The sequence below is a fragment of the Mus caroli genome, chromosome 6, assembly GCF_900094665.2.
Source record: "Mus caroli chromosome 6, CAROLI_EIJ_v1.1, whole genome shotgun sequence".
In the NCBI taxonomy this organism is placed as follows: Eukaryota; Metazoa; Chordata; class Mammalia; order Rodentia; family Muridae; genus Mus; species Mus caroli.
Genome location: NC_034575.1, coordinates 31721318 through 31744012, shown reverse-complemented (window position 1 = coordinate 31744012; position 22695 = coordinate 31721318). Strand labels below are relative to the sequence as shown.

Sequence of the window (22695 nt, the reverse complement as noted above, 5' to 3'; positions counted from 1 at the left end):
TCAAACGCCATTCCCCTTCTTGGAATTTCCATAGGGTCAACTCCATCAGGGTCTTTGAAGATCCTGTGAAGACTATTTAAGCTCCTCAGAATCACTACGTATCTTTCCTCAGAATCACTAAGTATATTACATAAAAAAAAAATCCAGTGTTGAAGTTCCTCTCTTGATGCTGAAGAGAAAACTGAAGTGGGCGGGTCTTTTCCTTACAGGAGAATGCTGTGAATGGGGAGCACCTGTGGCTGGAGACCAATGTTTCAGGGGACCTCTGCTACCTGGGGGAGGAGAACTGCCAAGTCCGATTTGCAGTGAGTATGTCCCACGATGACCACTTAGTCTATCCAGGAAAACAGACTCTCTGTCTGTGAGCGATAGGGGTGAGAGGAGCAGTATCCCAAGTATCCCAGGATGCACTTGGAAAGGCTCCATCCTCATGACACAGAATGTGCCACTTGATTTTAAGGTTTACAGGTTGTGTACCAAGTCCCCATGGCTCCAGGTTGTCACCTTTAAAGACTTTAGGGTTTCACTGGGTAGACTCCATATTAGTGTGTTTGGTGCTTACCACCATAGTGCTTATGGGTGCTGTTGTGTCTATTGGGAGTCAGAGAGAGGGTGCAATTAGATAAGGGAATGTCACAGATAGAGGTGTGTGGAGTGACAGGAGGCCTGTGTAAAGATTGAGGGAGTCATCTCTCTGAAGGACAGTGGCCAGGGGATGGGGGTATGGGTGGTGAAGGTGGAAACAACCATGTGGGATGTGGATAAGGTTAGCCTCTTTCCACACTGAGATCTGGAGAGCACAGTCCCAGATATGACTTGATAAATCAACAAACAGGTGAGTGGGGCTGGCTTTTACTTTTAAAAACTCACTTTGTACTCCTACTTAGGGGTTTAAATTTCTCTTCAGGAGCTAGGCTTGGAAGCACATATCTAAAATCACAACAGTGAGGAGAAGGATGTAGGATGACAAATTTGAGAACAGCCTGGGTCAGAGAGTCTCCTAGTTTCCCATTTCTGTTACTGTGACAGAATATGCTTTAAGGGGCAAAGATTTATTAAGTTTACAATGTCAAGTTATAGTCCACCAGTGCAGGGGAGTCATGGCAGGAACTCAAACATCTATTCATACCCACAATCAAGAGAGGAGAGAGAATGAACACATGCCTGCTTACTTAGCCCCTTCTCTACATTTATACTGTTTAGGATAGCCTGCTTAGGGAATGGTGCCACCCACAGTGGGCTGGGTTTTCCAGCCTCAATTAAGGTAATCAAGACAATTCTCCACAGACATCCCTACAGGCCTGCCTGATCTAGACAATCCCTTATTGATGTATTCTCTTCTCAGTTATTCTGGATAGCAATAGAGCTGACCCTGGTTGCTGGGGCATGGGTGAGCTGGCCAGAGGGCTGTAAGCATGGGAGAACTGGACCTGTCTCTTGTCTACTGTGCAGTGGCTGGATGGTGACATCATGTAGGGAGCAATCCCTTCCACTCCCTTTTGCCCTCACTACTGTTACAGTGGACAGGAGAACTAGCCCTGTGGGTCATGAGAGCAGGAGAGCTGGTCCTGCCCCTCATCTGCTGTAGCACTCAGGATTGTGGGCCCTGCATCTCACCTGGGAAGCAGGGTAGAACTTGCCCTGATTGCGGGGGTTTCTGGTAAGCTGGCTGTGGGGGCATGAGGGTGTGAGAGTGGGGCAGCTGGAAGACTGACCAGCTCAGATAACTCTTAGGCCCAGATCCAGGGTTTTGAATTGGCCCATGGCAAATCAACTAACTGTTGGAGTTCATGAAGGGGCTGGTTCTACAGATCCAAACCTGTAGGATCTCCATGACACAGAACAACAACAGAATATCCAAGAGGAGTTCCAGTGAGGTTCCAGTATTGATAGAATAGCAGAAACCAGAGGCCTTGTACCAGACCGACGAGTCATTGCAATGAACATTTGTAAGCAAAGAAGTGTGGACAAAAGGGTACACTGTGGGACTCACTGTGACACACTACAGCTTCGACAACGAGATGTTTTTCCTTTCTTGTGGGGAGGTTGCAAGAGTGGAGTGCAGCTGTAAGGGGAGGGGGATGAGTGGGATTGGGGTGCATGACATGAAATTCACAAAGAACCAGTAAAAAGATTTTTAAAAAATTTTTTTTTTGTAAATTGCATCATAGTAAGACCCTATCCCAAGCAATTCAAGGGCAGATGATGTAGCTCAGTAGTAAAATACCTGCCTAGTGTGCATAAGGCCTTAGGTCTAATTCCCAGTACCGAAAAGAGATGAGAAACCATGAGACTCAACAGTGACCGTAAATAAGCTACAGAGAGCCTAAACGCTTTATGCTGAGAAAGTAGGCTTAATTTTTGTCTACATTTAAAAACTTAGTCTTAGAGTGACAGGAAAGTTAGAATAGAAAAAAGCAAAGAAGACTTCCTTCCTATTTAAGGAAATGATGTCATCACTTACATCGAACTTGACATGGGTTTTTATTTTCATTATTATGCATAAAAATGGTTTGAGCAAAATGTAAGGCATTGGGACAATAAAGAAATGTGTTTCTGTTACGAGGAAGAAGATGAACTTCTCTCTAAGCTTGTAGAGGAATAAGGCACCGGAAGACATTGTCCCCGGGCTGCTAAGACAACCCCGTCTCAAAATCAACACCTTTCCCCCTCACGATAGCAGCTTTGATCACTGCACCCACATATAATTGTTTAGAAAAAGCTTTGTTGTTTCTTGGTGAGAGGTCTTTGTTTAATGGATATAGGGAACAGCAAAAGGTCCTGGAATGGCCCAGATGAACAGGCTGTGGTTTTGAAGTGAAAAAACTTGGCTTCAAATCACGGTGTTCCCACCGTGTGATATTGGGGATTCATGACCTTTGGGCTGAGGCTATCTTCTAGACAGAAAAAGAGTGTAGGATTAAATTGCTTTTAATTTTGTCTCTAATTTGGATCTGTAATTAATCGTTTGCATTTCTTCTAATCTTCTTGTGAATTCAGTTGATTTAAATATCAGCATTTCAAACTTTATGCATATGTAGTTTTAATTAAATTATAATTGCATGGGGTTTGATTAAATTAACCAAATCTGTGAAAAGCTCGGCTGTTTGGACTCAAATGCTATAAATAATGAATTAACATTAAGGTGTTAGATAATTGTGTAAACACTGGTCGTGGGATATCAGATAGCACAAAGTGAAAGAAATGAAGTTAGCTTTGCTGTGCATATGTGCTATGTAGATCCTTCTGTCAACGGGTGGAGTGGTTCATTATCCAGTCCTGCCCCTCTCCAAATTTCTCCCCCTGGTCCTATTCTGGGCACTCATTTTGGGACAGCTGCTTGTTATTTCTCTTGGCAAATACATGAATTAGTATGGGCACTTCATTTTCTCAGCATGCTACTAGGTAGGGACTGACCTTTGTATAGCTGGTGCTGAAACTCTTCTCCCTCAGCTGCGCTAGTGTCGCAGTTACAGGTATGCCATCAGACCCAGCTCCATACTAAACATTTCCACACCGAGCATCTCTAGCCATCATTGTTTGGCCACCTCTACGCCAGGACAAATACAGAGCAAAAATATGATGTCATCAGAAGATCCAGGGTAGAGCTTGGAAAACTCTGTGTCCTAGAATCCCTGTGAAGTGGAGAATTTGATGCAAGGCATAGGCAGGAATTAAAATCAGAGACAGGACAGGAACAGACCAGACTACACTGCCAATCTATACATGAGACATGTAAGCAAAGCCACCCCAATGAAAACAGCCTCAAGGAGGTGGTCAGCCCCCATGAGCCTCTTTAGTTAGAGGAGGCTATAAAATGAGCAGCTCTAGTGCTGGCTGGGTTAGAGTGAGATGGTGTCTCCTGATCACTTGGCAGGAGGGTAAATGAGCAGTCACCACATCACTGGCAGTGCGTGGTAAAGTTGTTCAGTAGTTTCCGCCTCTCCACCCACTTCATACTGCGTTGCATGGGCCATCTTGAATGCCATGTTTAGAAGCGACATTGAAAAGTAATACAGAGGGGAGTGACGAAGTTGGTTTAGAGTATGGAACTCTGTGGTAAAGAAAAATTAGAGGGAATGTGTAGAGGAAGACCTCCTATTACTTGAAGAGCTGCTTTGAAGGAAATTTCCACCCATAATGAAGATTGAGCCCAACTCCAGATCCAGACCCAGGGATTCTAACAGTGGTCATGACTCTCCAGTGGTCACAAGGTTCCCCTGGGGCACTTGTGAGAAATTTCATTTACGTTTTCCCTCCCTGCTCCAAGGGTTGGCTCAGCTGTGCCTGGAGATGAAATTGTAAACAAGTGGTTTTAAGAAGCATATTAAATTCTCTGGTGCAGGTAGTACACAGCCTAAGCTGCTGTAGCACAGCATTTGTCCAAAAAGGTACTTAGGTACCAGGAGAAGCGGGCTCAAAAGATGTGTCTGGATGTGATATAGATGGCTATCTCTCAAGGATGCTGGAGAAAGTTGATGGGTGCCTACTTCCAGCAAGAGTTCAGACAAGGAAGATACTTTACTTACAACTTCCTTAGAAGTGAATCAAATTTTGGTGTAAAAGCATGCACGTATAGACTATGTATTATTTTTTCTCAATTTTTATTAGATAGTTTCTTCATTTACATTTCAAATGCTACCCTGAAAGTCCCTTATACCCTACCCCCAGCCTGTTTCCCTACCCACCCACTCCCACTTCTTGGCCCTGGCGTTCCCCTGTACTAGGGCATATAACGTTTGCAAGACCAAGGGGCCTCTCTTCCCAATGATGGCCAACTAGACCATCTTCTGCTACATATGCAGCTAGAAACACGAGCTCTGGGGGGTACTGGTTAGTTCATATTGTTGTTCCACTTATAGGGTTGCAGACCCCTTCAGCTCCTTGGATGCTTTCTCTAGCTTCTCTATTGGGGGCCCTGTGTTCCATCCAATAGATGACTGTGAGCATTCACTTCTGTATTTGCCAGGCACTGGCACAATGATGAAAGAAAACTATATCAAGGTCCTTTCAGCAAAATCTTGCTGGCATGTGCAATAGTGTCTGCGTTTGGTGACTGATTATGGGATGGATCCCCGGGTGGGGTAGTCTCTAGATGGTCCTTCCTTTGTCTTAGCTCCAAACTTTGTCTCTATAACTCCTTCCATGGGTATTTTGTTCCCTATTCTAAGGAGGAATGAAGTATCCACACAATTTATGCTTCCTTCTGTGTGCCACCTTTGAAGAATGAAGACCTGTTGATGTTATTGTAGCCAGGTGCCATCAGCTGGCTTCTTACCAAGTATAGCAGAGTGGTTGGTTGTTTTTTTTTACAGGGGGGGGGGGAGGAAAACATTTCCAAAGAGAGACCTTTCCCATTTCACTCTGTTCTAGCCAAGCAAAGGTCATGTGAAGTTAAAAGGGATGTAGACAGCAGCTGCCTCACAGACCTGGAAATAATGCTTATTTTAAGTTTGAGTTGAGGGAAGAGACTATTTTAGATAGAAGAACATGAACAAAGTCAGATGTAGTGTGATTTATCTTGTGTGCCTGGCCCTTTAAAGGATCTCCAGTTGCTAGTCAACTGGCCCTTTAAGAATTCCTATCTGTTGGTTACCTCTTAGATTTCTGGGAACAGCATAGAATATAAAATGAGCTGAGGCTAAGAAAGTGAACTGGGCTAGCAGAGTGAGAAGAGAATGCAGTTGGTACAGAATTGGGTTAGTAGAGAGGAAAAGGCTGTTGTTGCAGAAAGTATTGCTATGAGACCATTGAGCCAAGAGAAGCTGAGCTGAGCAGATAGGCTAGAACAGTTGTTATAGTTTGGAGCTGCTAGTATTGGGAAAACTGGGAGAAAGGACTGTTTAAGCAGACTGTTGGTGAGCTGAGGGAGGAACAGTTGGGAGAGACATTGAAGGGCCTGGGATGGAAACTGGGAGGAATGGCTGAGATTCAAGGATTCTCTCTCTCTCTCTCTCTCTCTCTCTCTCTCTCTCTCTCCTAGTGTTAGGGAGTGAAGGGATAAAGGGTGGGAAAAAAGAGCCCACAAATCTGCAAAGACCAGCTGCACTCAGAGGCAGGAGTAAGCTCTTCAGAGCAAGACAAGAGTCATGGTGTATGAACATACCAAAGGTGTCTACTGTCAGGAGGAATGGGAAGGGTGGAAAGGACAGATGGGCTTGGGTACGTCTCCATGATTCTCAGCCAAAACAGGGAGCAGTCTATAAAGGTCAGCGAACTCACAAAGCATGACCACATGCTGTGTTGTCTAAACCACAGCAAACTTAAAGGTGAATATAGCTGTTGATATTAGTGATACTGTAGCCCAGAGGGTGAGTGAGAGCTGTATCAAGGACACTGAGATGTCACCCTAATTTACATGGACATTGGAACTTCTATTTAAAATCAAACCTAGGACTGTGGATATAGGTTAGTTGATGTAATGTTTGCCTGGCATGCACTAAACTCTTAACGGATTCTCCACGTAGCAAAGCTTAAATCTAGGCATGGTGGTACAAGCATGTAATCTCAGCACTTTGTAGATGGGGACCAAAGAATCAGAAGTTCAAGACTGTCCTTGATGGTATAGTCAGTATAAGGACCAGCCTGGGCTACCTGTGACCCTGTCTCAGTAAATAAATGAAACCCAGGTTGCACTGGAAGGGCAGAGTCTCTTGATGCTCTGTAGATGGATGCTTCTACTGATGCTGGAGAGTATGGCGTGTACGCTGGTGACCGCGTCCCACAGAGTACTGTCATGGTGGAGATTGCCCCAGAGTCTTAGTGCTGAATAACTTGATGTGAAAACCTTTCTTTTTCTTTGGATTTCTGGTTGTATTATTTACCTGTTTAAATTTAACTAATATTTATACCAATAAAGACACGGGAGGTGTCAACTGAAGTAAAAAAAATCTGCTAGCTCAACAAGGTAATTTTATTTTCTTAACTGTATTTACAAGCCTGGTTCTACCACTAAACTGCTAGCTCTTTAGAAATCTCCTTCTATCTGTGTCATTCTACTGAGCTCCTCCAAACCCAACTCTCTTTCCTAAAATACTGTTTTACCTGTGTCCTGACAGTTGGTTCTTGGTTGTTCCTATAAGCCCAAAGAGAAAATCCCTATCTCTTACCCAGAACTTCTTCCATAAAGCTCTTCCAAACAGAGAGAGAGAGAGAGAGAGAGAGAGAGAGAGAGAGAGAGAGAGAGAGAGAGANAGAGAGAGAGAGAGAGAGAGAGAGAGAGAGAGAGAGAGAGAGAGAGAGAGCGAGCGAGCTAAAAGCCCCTTCCTACTCCCTTGGCCGGCTGAACCATTTTACCATGGTGGAGGTGGGTGGTCCCTCAGATCAGTAAGTAGAGACCTAACCATTTCACCTTTATGGGATGGTAGCTCACAGCCACCCAGTTGACTTCACCTCAGGTCACAGAGCAAAGACCACAGACTTCTCCCAAGCAACTTGCCTTAAAATAGGCCGAAACTTTCCTTTCTTAAGCATTCTTATCTGAGGAGGCTTTTAGAGGCACACCCAAACTACATCTCTACAGGGCACACCTAACTTGCATCTGACATCTATTTAAGCCTTTATATTTTGGTAATAATTAGTTTCTCTATGTATGCTAATGAAACATCTGGTGGCAACATCTAGGACTATAGAACATCTGTGCCAATGATTTAATGGGATTAAATTTAGTCCCAAGTAGTCAGATTTGCCAAATCAGTAATCGTCCCGTCCTGTCTTTCTCAATTTCTTTTCATCATGGGTTAAGGGAAAAACGGGATAGAGATACAATGAAACTGGGCTAGAAGCCTCTCTGTTTCCCAGTGTGATGGAAGAAAGACCTGAAGTCAAATTCTATTCTAGTTTGGTGATATTAGATATTTTTTAAAAATTACATTAATTAATTTGGGGGAGACTGTGCAACATAGCATGCTGTCATGAGGCCAGACAGAAACTTGTGGGAGTCAGTCTTAATCATAACTTTCGCCATGTGGTTTTTGGATCAGACTCAGTTTTGTGAGCCTTTGCAGCAATTCAGCCATCTTGCCATGACAAGGGAAGTTAATGTGGCTACATCTTTCTGCACTCATTTATTTCATCTCTCGTTGTGTGTGGTCTGAGATTCCAGCACCAGGGAGCTTCAGAATGTTGGGAATGCAAGGTAGACAACTGTCACTACTTGGTGACTTCATTGTTCAGTGAGAACTGTAATAGACGGTATTCTATCTTTGTGGTGATGGTATGCAAAGATACTTAGCCCCAGGTCTGTCTCCAGAAGATTTTAGTTCTGTTCTAGTAGCAATCCACAGAGAACACACTGTGGGTTAAAAGTGGTGGCCCCTGTCCAGCCCAGGGCTTGGGCCACTGGTCGAGGCCAGATGTCAGATGCAGGAAGCCTTAACTGCTAGGGTCCCACATAGCAAACTGCAGGACCCCGCTGGGGGATGGGGTTGGAGGCTCGAAGTCTGAGGTCCCCAGGGAACTTCTGGAGTTAAACTCATCATTCCCCGGGGCTGCATGGAGTCCGAGGACAGTGGGTTCTCAGGGTCTTGGGGATGCTGTGGAAGAGCTGAGAACAGAGTGGGGGCCCCCGCGGGCTGACTGTAGCCAAGGGGCCGAAAGAAAGGGGCAGAAGGAGAGTGCTCTGTCTGTGTCCCTCAGGGATGAGAGTCTTTGGCTTGTTCTGGTAGGTTGCTTGGCTTGGTGGAGAGCGTGGCTGAGAACACAAAACAGCCTCCTGTCTGAGATTAGTCAGGCTCTAGAGGAAGACCTGCTCCATTGCTCCAGTGCTGTGGGTCCCCATGAGAAGAGGCAGTCCATGGCTTTAAAGCATTTGTCATGGCGGGGAGTTGTGATGAGTGAAACGGTACTCCACTTTCTTAGGGTGGGCCTGAGGCTAGGGAAGGGGGGCTAAGAAGGTAGTAGAGGCAGAGAGAGGCAGAGAGAGGGAGAGAGTAAAGAAGTAGAGGCTGGCCATGGGGCCATGTGAAGAGGGGGAGGAAGGGATGTGGAGAGAAGGGAAGCAAGAAGGCAAGAGAGAAAGGCAAGAGTAAGAGATGGAGGAGGGGGCAAGAAGCTCCCTTTATAGTGGGCCAGGTCTACCTGGATATTGCCAGGTAACTGTGGGGAGGAGCATACTTGGCTGTTGCCAGGTAACTGTGGGGGTGGAGTCCAGACAGAATACCAGGGGCTTGAGGCATTGCCCTATGTGATTGACGGCCACAGAATTATGGAGAGCTGAGGCCTCCGTGTCAGGAGCCTGGTGTCTAGGAGCGTGGCAGGCAAACACCTCTCTTCCCTTGCAGGAACACATGCTAGGTCTTCAGGGTTTAAAATCTAGCTCAACCAAAAAACAGGCTGCCTCTCACAGTCCCTCAACACACTAGTGCACATCTAATTGTATATTTGAAAGGGACTTGTGTATAGCCATCTGTAGACTTAAACATCAGCCTTGAGCAGGAGGGGCTGGGCAGGCACAAATAGGCAGTGTGGGTGGGGAGGAAATGGACTCCAAATGGACTGACTGAGGTTCGTGAACCAATGGAACTTGTCACATTATTTCACTACTCTTTTTTTTTTTTTTTGTAATTGTCTTTGTACACCTCAAGTATTATTTATTGATTTTCTTATTAGGGCTTCTCAATGGTGCTTGGGTGTTACAATTTGAAGGCCCCCCCATAGTCGTGTATACTTGAACACTTGGTCTCCAGGTGGTGACACTATTTGGGGGGAGGTATTGGTGGAGTAGTTTTGCTGGAGGAAGTACACCACTTGGGGCAGGCTTTGAGAGTTTATAGCCTCATTGTACTTGCAGTTCTCTCTCAGCTTCTGTGAGTAGGGTTGCAATGTGGTCTTGATCCTGCTGCCAGTGCTTTCCTTACTATTATGACTCTCTAGCCACCTGGAAGCATAAGGCAAAATAAACTCTACCTTAAGTTGCCTTTGGCTGTGCTATCTTATTACAGCAACAAATATGTAACTAATACAGAAGTTGATACCAGGAGGAGTAGGGCAGTTGCTGTCAAGAACTTGACCCTGTTTTTGTTTGTTTGTTTGTTTGTTTGTTTGTTTTTGAGGAATGTGGAAGAATTTGGAACTTTGGACTCAAATATTTTAAGCAGAGCTTAATAGTCCATCCTAGCAGAAGCCTGGAGTGTGAATTGTGGAAGCCTGGCCCAGAGGTTCCAGAGGGAAACAAGGATTTTATGAGTGACTGAGCTGAAGACCGCTCACATGATACTTTAGGAAAGAACCCAGTTGTCTTTTACCTAAGTCCTAAGAGCTTGCAAGAGGTTAAAAGAAAAAGAATGGGCCAGTTTCTTTGTTGAAAGAAATTTTAGCAGAGCATCAGGCTCAATCTTTAGCATGGAATTGTCTATTAGTCTTATGTGGTCTACAATGAAAAAAAACCAGCAAGTGCATCAGAAATAAATATAAAATGTGCAGATCCTAGAGGAAAAAGACACTAGGGTGACAACAATGTCCCAAGCTGAAGACAAAGTTCTAGTTATTGAGGAGATTAACACCACTAAAGGAAAGCCTCCTACTCTGCCTTAAAATAAGATCATGCTTCCATGGAGAGACTCCACCCACCTCACCTTCCAACTTGTCAAAAGAAAAGGCCTAAGTTCCCATTTCTAGAAAGCAACAGCATACAAAGCTTCTAAATACAACCCAAGGGAGCAAGGATCCTTCCCAAGTTTACAGCTGAAATTGGTGCTGTCTTCCACGAAGCACTTGCTTTTGAGGCATGAAAGATGCAAGAATGAAAGATTGCAAGGGGGTCATGGATTCTTTCTCTGTGGTTCCAAGGAGACATTGAAGTCAGGCAGTACATGGCAGACTCTGCAAGGAGCTGTGAGGGGCCATTGCATGAAGCTGTGGAGGTAAAGCCTGGGGTGCAGTGGAAATCTCAAGATGTTGGAAATGCCAGATGTATGCCAAGTAGACACTACACACATGAGTGTAACCAGCTCAAGAGGTGGATGTATGTTGTTGGCAAGAAAGCTGAGGGTACAGTTATTTAAGTTCCTTGATATTGAAGCCCCTGGTACTGATCGTGGAGCTACAGGATTTGGTATTTGCCATGCTGGGTTTGGTCTTGCTTTGGTACTCACTATACCCGAGTCCCTTTTTCTGTTTTCTTTTCTTTTTGGAATGGAAGTGCATATTTTGTGCTTTTGTATGTTAGGAGTGTGTAATTTGTAGTTAGGGTTTCTATGATGAAACACCATGACCTAAAAACTAGTTTGGGAGGAAAGGGCTTATTTGACTTATACTTCCACATTGCTGTTCATCATTGAAGGAAGTCAGGACAGGAACTCAAACAGGGCAGGAACCTGGAGACAGGACCTGATGGGGAGGCCATGGAGGGATGCTGCTTGCTGGCTTGCTCCCCATGGCTTGCTCAGTGTGCTTTCTTATAGAACCCAGGACTACCATCCCAGGGATGGCACCACTCACTATGGCTGGGTTCTCTCCCATCAATCACTAATTAAGAAAGTGCCCTACAGGCTTATGCACAGACCCATCTTTTGGAAGCATTTTCTCAATTGAGGTTTTCTCCTTTCAGATAATTCTACCTTGTGTTCAGTTGACATAAGGCTAGCTAGCTAGCACAACAGCGGAGTCAAAATTAAGAGGTTGCTTTTAGTTTCAAAGGAGAATTTGGTGACTGCCAGTTGAACCAGCATCATTTGTTGAAAACACTGTCTTTTTTCCACTGGATGGTTTTAGCTCCTTTGTCAAATATCAAGTGACTATAGGTGTGTGGGTTCATTTCTGAGTCTTCAATTCTATTTATCTTCCTTTCTCTGTACCAATACCATGCAGTTCTTTTCACTTTTGCTCTGTAGTACAGCTTGAGGTCAGGGATGGTGATTCCCCCAGAAGTTCTTTTATTGTTGAGAATAGTTTTTGCTATGCTGGGTTTTTTGTTATTCCAAATGAATTTGGAAATTGCTCTTTCTAACTATATAAGCAATTGATTTGGAATTTTGATGGGGATTGCATTGAATCTGTAGATTGCTTTCAGTGAGGTGGCCATTTTTACTATATTAATTCTGCCAATCCATGAGCATGGAAGATCTTTCCATCTTCTGAGATCTTCTTCAATTTCTTTCTTCAGAGACTTGAAGTTCTTGTCATACAGATCTTTCACTTGCTTAGTTAGAGTCACAACAATGCATTTTATATTATTTGTGACTATTGTGAAGGGTGTTGTTTCCCTGATTTCTCTCTCAGCCTGTTTATCCTTTGAGTAGAGGAAGGCTTCTGATTTGTTTGATTTAATTTTATACCCAGCCACTTTGCTGAAGTTGTTTATCAGGTTTAGGTGTTCTTTGGTGGAATTTTGGGGGTCACTTCAGTATACTATCATATCACCAGCAAATAGTGATATTTTGACTTCTTCCTTTCCTATTTGTATCCCTTTGACCTCCTTTCCTTTAAACAATATTGAGACTGTTAAAGACCATGGATACTTTTAAGTTGGACTAAACGCACCTTTGCTTTATGTTATGTTCATGAGCCTATTAGAGACAATGGTAAAATGCCCGCAGTTTGAATGTGAAATGTTCTATGTACGCTCGTGTTTTTGAATACCCAGGCTCCAGCTTGGTGGTGCTGTTTGGCGGAGGTTCTGGAACTTTTATGACATGGAGGCTGGAGGAGGTCTGTCGCTGAGGACAGGCTTTGAGAGTTTATAGCCTCCCCATATCTAGTTCACTTTCTCTGATCCCTGTGTGCTCTGTGGCCTCTTAGCTTTCTGCTCTGGCCACCAGCTGCTATGTTCCCACTGCTGCTGTGGACTTTTCCTGCTGGGACTATAAGCCTAAATAAATCCTTTTCTCTTTCAGTTTCCTTTGGTCATGACAGGTGTTTTTGTGTTTGTTTTTGTTTTTGTTTTTTTAAAACCATGGGAGCAGAAAGTAACTGATACAATAATGAACCCTGTATTTTTACTTTTGTCCTTTTAAAGTCATGGCACTCCCAGGTCAGATCTGCCTCATGAGAGTCCTTAGTTCCTGGAATAAAGTAGCCAGATCATCTCTTCAGACTGTGCACTGTCAGGGTAGAGAGCTGCTCACAAACTTCATACAGAGATTGTGACTGGTCAGGTAGACTGCCTTATGTGCCTGGCAAATGGTAGCAATTGGTGTATTCATCTGTGTTCTCCTGCAAGGAACACTGATGTTCTAGTGGCCAGAACTCCTTAATCAGGATCTTATTTGAGAATTATGTGATACTAGATAATAAGCCATTAGAATAGGTTCATACTACAGGAGGCTACACAGTAATCCTATAAGAACACACACACACACACACACACACACACACATACACACACACACAGGATTGTTTGGCACTGGAGGCAGAAGCTGGACTGATGCAGCTACAACCCTAGAATAATGAGGCCCATAAGCTTCCTCTTCAGAATGGCCTTCACCTGTGTTGACACCTTGATATTTGTACTCTTACCTCCATGACTCTGAGAGCAAACATTTGTATGGATTTGTCATCTAGACTGTGGCACTCAAAGCATCGCTCGAAAATGAACAGCACAACCAACTTGTAAGCTGTGTTACTTTGTCTAACTAGCTAGACACCGTCTCTATCACACAGGCTCACGGGTGCTCATTAAGAATGACGATTTTGGCACTCTTGAGGATCTGGGTGGAGGGGGATGCGGTTATGGAGAGAGTAGGCAGATAGGTGGGTAGCTGTGAGCTGCGTCGAGAGAGGAGGTAGATGGTTAGGTGACTGAGCATGCGTAGGTTGAGTGAGAAGGGAAAAGAACTGTCAGACTTCAGAACTCTCTTCCCAGATATATCTTCTCTAATTTTAGATGTGCGTATGCCACCTTGCTTCTGTGGGGTGGCTAATGGCTGCTGTTTTCCTTCCTTTCTTCTTTCCGAATGTGTAAGATTTGGTGGAAAGGCATAAGCCATGTGACACCCGACCTCCATTCTCAGCTATCTTCATTGTTCCTTATAATTCGACAAATGTAGTCTTATTGGGGAGGCGGGTGTACTGCATTTGGAAGGCTGTGTGACATGAGGTTGGCTGGGAGACTTCGATACACGGGTCTATGTGCCAAAAGAACTGGATGAAAACCCAAGACCTGCCTGGCTTCTCTGAGTCTTGGCTTCCTCTTTGAAACAGTGGTGACTGCCTGTATTGTGACAATCATGAAATGACAATCAATTAACAAATGCCCGAGCTCTCCCTCTTCCCTTGCCATTCCTACTCTTAATTGCAGGCCATTAACCTGAGTAAGAGAGTTAGGTATTTTGTCAGACATTGTTATTTAACAAGGTCTATTATTTAGGAGGAGTCTGTGTTGACCTCCCTCTGGGTGGGGCTGTGATGCCTCCATTTTGCTTCTTTCTGGGTGTGATCTTTGTCTTTTCACTAGGTCACAGGTGGGGCCAACCATATGTGACAAATCAAAGTCTCCCATTATGGAACACGTCTCATAGAACGTGCCTTTTGGGGAATGTCAGAAGCCTCGTCACTTCAGACATGGGTTACTATGACATCTGTCCACAGGGATGGCCTTGAGTTCTTGGAATAGACTTGGAAGAAGCCTGAAAGGGCAGCTACCACCTGACATATGTGAAGGAAACTTTTATCGTTCTAGTGATTAAAATATACAATGAGAGGTCTGGGGTGATATCTCAGTTGGCCTTAAAAGCAGGAGGATCTGAGTTTAATCCTTAGAACTCGTATAAAAAATGGGTGTGGTAGATGAGCTTGCAATCTTACCAAGGGGAGAGAGGGCTAGAAACAGGTAGATTCCTCCTGATTGCTGGCCTGTCACTCTTTCCTAATCACTGAACCGTGGGTCTCAGTGCAAGACCTGAGGCTTGAAAACAAAGATGGATGGCTTCTGAATGATACCTGAAGTTTGAGTCTGGCCTCCAAATGTGCATAATATGCATACACACACACACACACACACACACACACACACACACACACACACAGACAGTGACCATGAACCCAGCCCTGCCTATTTCATCTCAAGAAGAAAAATGCTCCTGATCTGTTTCTATTCCTGTATGTTACCAGTAGGAAGAATGGTAGACTCATGGCCTACCATGTGCTTCTGGGGACTGTCCTTCTAGCTATATATTCAGGTCTAGCAGGTGTTCCCCCCTCCCCCTGAGGCACCCACACTATACCAGGAGCAAAGCAAGCCTAATCTGCATGTGATCTGATCTGGGATCTACACACAAAGATTGGGGTGTCCAGCATGGCAGACTGATGATCCACACACAGATGGCAGGCAGCTCTGCTGCAGTGGGTGCAGGCTGTTAGATCGAGTCATGTGTTTGTATAGCAGGAGTGTCTGGGAGGCAAAGCCAGCTTTCAGAATTGTTTGGGTACCAGTCTGAAGCTGATTCAAGCAGAGACCACCAAGGCTGCTATCAGGATACTGAGGGTCTAATGAACCAAGATGACTCAGGGTGCAGAGCCAGAAGCAGCCATGGATTACAGAAAGATTACCTTTGGCAGTGGGTATGTGTGGGAAAAGGAAGTGGAACCTCCCAGGAAGGGAAGTGACATTGACCTTTGTGTGTCTGGTGGATGAAGGCTAGAGAATTCAATGAGATCACCTGTGAATAGCACAGGGGTGGTTCATCCAGAGTAGCTGTTAAACACTACTGTCACAGCCATCCTGATGAGTGCTACAATTGTTATTTGTACAGAATAGCTCTCCATATATACTACTGATCAGCCTATGTCACACAGGAGAGGCTGTTACGGGATAAGTAGGCTGTGAAGTCTGGGAATCATTAAGGGTTAGACACCTAGATGATCTGGATTGTTAGTCCCCCTGTCCATTTGCACAGTCCATTTCCCTTCCAAATCATATTCCAGAGAGCACTAGAATCAAATGCAAACATAAAAGGGGATGTTGTTTGCATAAATGGCCCTGTTTATATAAAACACTAAATACCTTTGCTACATTCACGGGTCTTAGGAAGCTCAAAGCTGCTGCTGCTTTGAGGGGAGGGAGGAATATGAGACCCATTGTTGGCCCTTTAGCATCTCAGGGGATCTCAGAGGTCAGCAGAAAAATCACTTGATTGATAACCCCATGATGCTTTGCAGTTTTCCTAGGGCTTCTGTTTGTCTCTGATCCATATCAACAACCCTGCAGGACGGTCATTGGAAGCAGTTCTCAGACACTGAGCGTTTATGTTAACCACATGGTGTGCGCATGTGCATGTGTCTGTGTGTGTGCATGTGAGTTTGAGCCTCTGAGTAACTGTCATCTGCAGTGACAACTTTAGATTGAGGCTATGTTGTATTTGTATGTGGCTTTGTGTTGACATCAAGCAATTCTGTTAGTGTTTGATACTATGTAACCATTTTCCTTAGTGATAAAGATAACTTGTCTCTAACTCAGTGTGTGTCTGCAAGTCACCCAGACAATGCTGGCATGTGTAGAGTTGCTTTCTTCCATTTTAGCAGTTTCTTCATCCCAGTGGCCCAGAGCAGTAGTAAAAAGATGAGTTTCTGTTTTAACACCATCAACTGCAAAAATAAACTTCTTTGATGGAGTTTGAGAGATGTACTGATGTATAGGTATGAAGATAAAAATGTAGGGAGCAGTTTGTTACTATGTCATTTAGCAAAATAATAATACTAGGACCTATGACTTAGCCAGTCACCATTTCCCCCCAGTTGATGGCCTTAGGCCATTTAGATGGTGATTAACTCAGAGATCTGCAACCAGTCAATGTGCAGAGAATAAAAGACCGTGGGTTGCTTGACTCTAAAGGGGACATCTGTATTACATCCCTTCCGGCCAAAGCTCAGAGAGCACTGTAGATGGAGAGGAAAGATTGTAAGGGACAGAGGAAGTAGGTATCCTTAGCAAAATGGTATTTGTTGGACATGGCAACTCAGTCAAATCACAGTGACTAGGACCCCGTGAACATGAGTTGTATAAGATCAAGCCAGCCAAACTCCCAGCATGGATGAGGGGAGGGGCTCATGAAGCCCTGTGGTCTTAGAAAGCTCAAAACTGCTGCTTCTTTGAGAGAAGGGAAGATTATGAGACCCTTTGGCAGATGTTGACAAGTGATGGCTCCTTGGGAGAGAGAGTTCATTTTCTTCAGCGATATGGTCTTGGAGAGGCTCTCCAGGCTCCAGTAGATGGTCCTATACCCATACCCTTACATTCAGTGCTAAGTGGACTCAGAGGGTGTGTGTGTGTGCGTGTGTGTGTGTGTGTGAAGAAATCACATGAAATTGGGAGTGATAGAATATTGGAGAGATAGAGAAGGATTGAAAGGGAAGGAATCAGGGTGGATTCGATTCAAATACATTATATACATGGATGTTAAGTAAAATAATAAACAATATTCTTGTTGCTCTGAAACACTCAATTTTGTTTTATTGTTCAGATCTGCTGTTATTGAAAAGTGTTACCTGCCTCTGAAGTTTATTTCTATGTGCTTATGTGGGGGAGGAATTCGTGTGTGTGCTTGGGCACAATTGCATGTGTAGAGGCCATCGGTCAACACTGGGTGTCTTCCTCTAGTGCTCCTTTAGCATCCACTATAATTTTGAGATAAAGTCTCCTATTGAGCTGACTCTTGCCATGTTGTCTATACTGGCTGACTAGTGGGATCCCAGTGTCAGCTTGTCTCCTGGGAAGTTCTGGGGAGAGACACGTAGCACCACACCTGGCTTTCACATGGGTTCTGGAGAACAAAATTTGAATCCTCATGATTGTACCGAAATCACATTACCCACTGAGCCTATCTCTGTTTTATAGCAACAACTTACTGTTGTTGCTCCTGCCTCTTAGACCAGGATGGACATTATTTTAAAACATAAGGAAATGGAAAAGCGTGCCTTGATCTCTTCATTTAAGGGGAGGAGGGTGCTGTTGAGGCCGGTGAATGGAATGACCTGGCTTTGAATCTAGGCTCTGAGATCTCCAGGTTCTGGGCAATACCTGCTATTGTTTTCATTGTCTTTAAGCCTGCGTTTCACATCTGGACTGAACGCATCTCATGCAACTGGCTTCTTACTTCTCCCTTAATGAGGCAGTGTACACAGCTTCGTGTTAAAGCCATGAATGGTACATGAAGAGAGTCACTGGAGTCATTCCTCCTTGAATGGTATAGTCAAAAACATTGTGCCCCCAAATATACCTCGAATGGCTCTGAGGCACTAAACCCATAGTGGTAGTAACCGTAAGTAACGGCTTAGAGTCACCGTTGTTTGGGTCACTGAAGGAAACTGAGGTCAAACTTGTACATGGTGAAATAACTAACCCCACCGAAGCCATGCCAGCCTTTGACTCAGCGCCTTCTCTAGTCTGCCCGCCTTTCTGTCATGTCTAAACAAACATCCGCCCCTTCACTCATCTGTGTGTCTCCACTGCTAGATCATAACCTCCGTTTTGCTGAGGATTTTGTTAATTTTGTATTCCTGGCTCTCCGACTCTGAGAACAAGTGCCTTCACTGTATAGGTACCCAGTGAGCCTACAGTGAAAGAATGGGTGAGTTTAGTGGTGTGATTCTTAAAAGGCATGCACGCATAGACACTTGTCACTAGGTCAGCTCTGACACTTCTGACATTTAAATGTCACCACGTGTACAAGCTGCGATGTCTGAATTCCTGCTTTATTTTTAAATCTCTTGAGAGAGGGATTTTTACAATCACGGCTGACTTGTTGGTCAGTGCTCTGCCTACCAAAACCCACTGTGCTTGATTTTCTTGGGAATTATGGGCTGCTTTCCATCTTTCTTGATTCCCCAGTTGACCACTGGCAAAGAAAATAATTATCAAAATCTAACACAGTGACAGGCAGTGGGCTTATTACTGTCTAGTCCTTACCTAGTCCTTCTTGAGTCAATTACGTAATCCCACTGCTATTCTAAAGTGACCGAAAGGGGGCTGTATTTATAGTGCACCTACTGCATACATCATATGGCCAGACTTCTAATAAACCTCTGAGGTAGTGATGTCCTCATTCAAACTAGTATAGGCATCTTTGTGTTTGTGTACTGGGGACAGTCTTGCTAGTTGGTGATACAGTGAGATATAGATATCGATATGGATGACTTTGATATTGATATTGATCTTTTTGGGCTAGATTGGGCAGAAGAGCCTGCCTTTATTATGTCATTAATAGCTTGGAATATGGGAAGTAGCAGTTCAGGAGCAGCTTCTTTAACACAACTTGACATGGTTTCTCTCCTTCTTTCCTTCCTTCCTTCCTTCCTTCCTTCCTTCCTTCCTTCCTTCCTTCCTTCCTTCCTTCCTTCCTTCCTTCCTTCCTTTTTTAAGATCATATATTCCTACTGTCCTAGAACTCACTATGTAAACTAGGCTGGCTTTGAACTTAGAGATCTGAGTGCCTCTGCCTCCCAAGTGCTGGGATTAAAGGTGTGCAGCACTACTACCTGGATTGACATGTTTTCGTTTTTTGTTTTTCTTCAGTAGACATGGAAATATATATTAAAGCAAATACCTCTAAATAGGGGTTGGAAACATTCACCTGTGAACCTCATAAGATAATTCTATTTCTACAAAATAAGCTGATAACTGTGTAACAAGGGAAATGGCATAAATTATGCTTTATACATTTCAAGGATTGCAGTTTAAGTTATATATTTTTAGTTGGTATTAAACTCTCTGCTGTGTCCATGACCTACTGCCCTGGGAAGTGAGAAATCCATTGAGATGACCTTAGGATACCATGTCTCATTAACTTCTCAATCTTATGACTTCTGTAATACATGTAGTCATCATCAGTTATATCTATGTGATTAAATTAGTGTATGTGAGTGTGTGAGTGTGTGTGTGTTTGTAGTCTCTGTCAGTCTACCTATTGGTGTCTGCAAATTGTAATCATCTATCTATCTATACATATATATATATATAATGTATATATGCATGTATGCAAAGACAGTTTTGCACATAAGTTAGTAGTTTGTTCAATTCACTCTAAGCTATATGGCAGCTTTGTTCTGTAATATAAATCAAGTCTTCACTAGAGCATACAGCTCTGACATAAAAGAGCCACAAGACAGTGGTGACAGCAAAAGTTTGCCTATGATTAAGTTTTTAATTAGTGCCTGTCCATTGATGCATACAGAAGCAAGTATGGAAAAAGAAAGAAAAGATTGACAGATCCAAGTCTGTAAGGGAGACAAGAGCGGAGAGCAACAACCTCCAAGATGAACAGTAACAGTGGTCATGGAATATGATAAGAATCCCTGAAAAAGTCAAAAAATGAGAAAATCACACTGTAGGTCATGGAATATGATAAGACTTATTCTTAGGTAAGACAAGAGGTAGGCAGAGGAAGAACAAATATCAATACAACACTGGGGATTTCTTTGAGTCACTGGGCTGAAATCCTTTTTCTTGTGTCACAGCTGTGCAAGAGGAGTGAGGACTGACACCTAGGACCAGTCAGTTAAGGGGTCCAGAAAGCCACAGCGTAGCATCTCCATCTCAGATCCATCGTGTGTGGATCCCACTTTTTTCTGCTGTGACAGCTCACGTGCAGTTACAGGGCCATTCCCCACACTTCTCAGAAGGCACACTCACAGGTCCATTTGTCACGTGTTTCAATAGCTAGACCTAATTTTTAGGTAGGAGGGACAAAAAAGGCACCGGTATGCAGTAGTCACTCAACTGCATCCCGCACTAAGGAGTTCTGGAATTCATGTGGTAGCTTTCGAGTAAAGTCCCTCAGGGAAGCCTTGTACTACAGTCTTGTCCTGTTTAATGTTCAGAATATTCTCTGAAAAAAAAAAGTAATTAGGCAAGTTCATTATTGTGTAAACACCAAAGAATGTGCTTATGCAAACATGTGGTATAGGCTACTGTACGTTATAAGAAAACACATGGTGTATGTGATATCTGTTAATGGTGAAAATATTCTTTACTCTGGGGATGTACTAAAATATTAACTATGCTAGCATAAATCAGTTTCAAAGGGTGAGAAATGCAATATAAGAACAAAGTGTTGAGCTACATATTCGTGTTTCTCCATCCCAAAGAAGAACCCTCCAATGTTCTAGTGGTAGCATCTCCTGATATGGAGGAAGATGGGATTGGATGCTACTCTTTCTAACTACCGTCAGGTATCTGGTCCTCACCAAATTGCTTTCTGGGTGAGGCCCGGTTTGTAACTTCCCAGGAGGGAGAAAAGTAGCCCCTATCTATATAGTCACCTAGCTCACAAAGCCCACTGCCTCCACTGGCTTTCTCTTCTGAGATCTGGGTTGTTGTTTTCTTCTCAGTTGAGAACTGGGAGATGCACTGGCTGCTACAGGAGCGATGCGCTTTTGACTTGTGTCCAAACAATGTCCGAAAGGTGCTTTTCTTCATTCTTTCTGAGCATCTCTTAGGAGGTTTGCAATTTACCCTTCTGCGCATCAGCTTAGGTAGGAGTCCTAGCTTAGCTCAAGATTACCGAGGCTGCTCAAGCAGACGCAGCTCTGGGAACACAAGCACTTCAAAAGCAGAATCCTTTAGCTGATGTTCCTCGGAACAAAACACAGGGCTGAAAGTGCATATTAAATGGGTTTTATTACAGTACTCCAAGGCACTTCAACCAGAGCTCAGGAGGAAACTGTTACATGTGCAGTCAACCAGATGTACTGCATAGCAGAGCTGACGAGGGTGTGGGCTGAGGCAATCCTGGACTACAGATTGTTCTATTGAGAAACATGGTCAAAGTGTGAGAGGTTAGAGCCATTCTTGGCAGACACCTGGGGTTAACTGGAAAGAGCCGTTCTCAGTCACTATTGTGGTTTGGGTCCAGCATTTCCTCCTAAAACTTGTGTTAAAGACTTGGACTCCCAGCACGTGGTTACAGGGAGGCGGTACAGCCTTTTGGGGATGGTTCTAATGGAAGGAGGGTGAGTCTCTGAGGACTTGCCTCTGAACAGTCCTAGTCCCTCAGTTTCTCCTTCTGTTTCCCAGCAGCCACCTTTGCCACATATACCTGTGATAATACACTGTGGCCCAGAGCAGCAGGGCCCAAGGCCTGAAGACTGAAAAGTTTGAAATCGCAGGTCAAGGGAAGCCTTCTTGCTTATTAAGTTGATTATCAAGTATTTTGTCACAGTGATAGAGCTGACCAGTGCAGTCATGCTTGCTCCCTGCTTTGCATTTCTCTTCCATTCCTATCACTCTGGATCAGCTCCTTGCTGCAGTACTAGAGGCTTATTCTCATGAAGATATAAAGACAACATCTTTACTATAATCTAATGACCCCAGACAGTCTGCTCAGCCATTGATGCTTGGACGCAATCATTGATGAGTGCCAGTGAATGTGCTCTGATACCCAAAATTGGTACCCTGGCCACTCCTCAAATATCCCCATGTCCTTGTGCCTCTCAGCATTTTCAACTTGTCCTTCCCCATACTTGAGTTGCTCCCCCCTCCCTTCCACCTCACACCTGGCCACCAAACCTTGCCTCTGAAAACACATGGAAATGGACACCTGTGAGCCCAGACAACCCTCTGCCCAAAACAACACTAAAATTGGTTTAGTAGACAACAGTGCCTCTTAAACAACAAGATTTGAGGCCTTCTCCTACTGGAATGTATTGAAGTTTCCAAATGTCTGTCTTTTAAGACTGAAATCAAGACTTGACTATCTTTTTAAAAAATTATTATTAGATACCTAATTCATTTACATTTCAAATGCTATCCCAAAAGTCCCCTAT

General features: G+C 43.9%; 1 protein-coding gene across 6 annotated transcripts in view; it reads left to right on the top strand.

Moving 5' to 3' along the window:
• Dgki (diacylglycerol kinase iota) overlaps positions 1–22695 on the top strand; it is a 447586-nt gene that overhangs the window by 159877 nt on the left and 265014 nt on the right. For all 6 annotated transcript variants that reach the window (XM_029478768.1, XM_029478767.1, XM_029478769.1 and 3 more), the window contains exon 3: positions 210–305. In XM_029478768.1, the coding sequence (XP_029334628.1) occupies positions 210–305 (96 nt within the window). The remainder of the gene's footprint in view (positions 1–209; positions 306–22695) is intronic.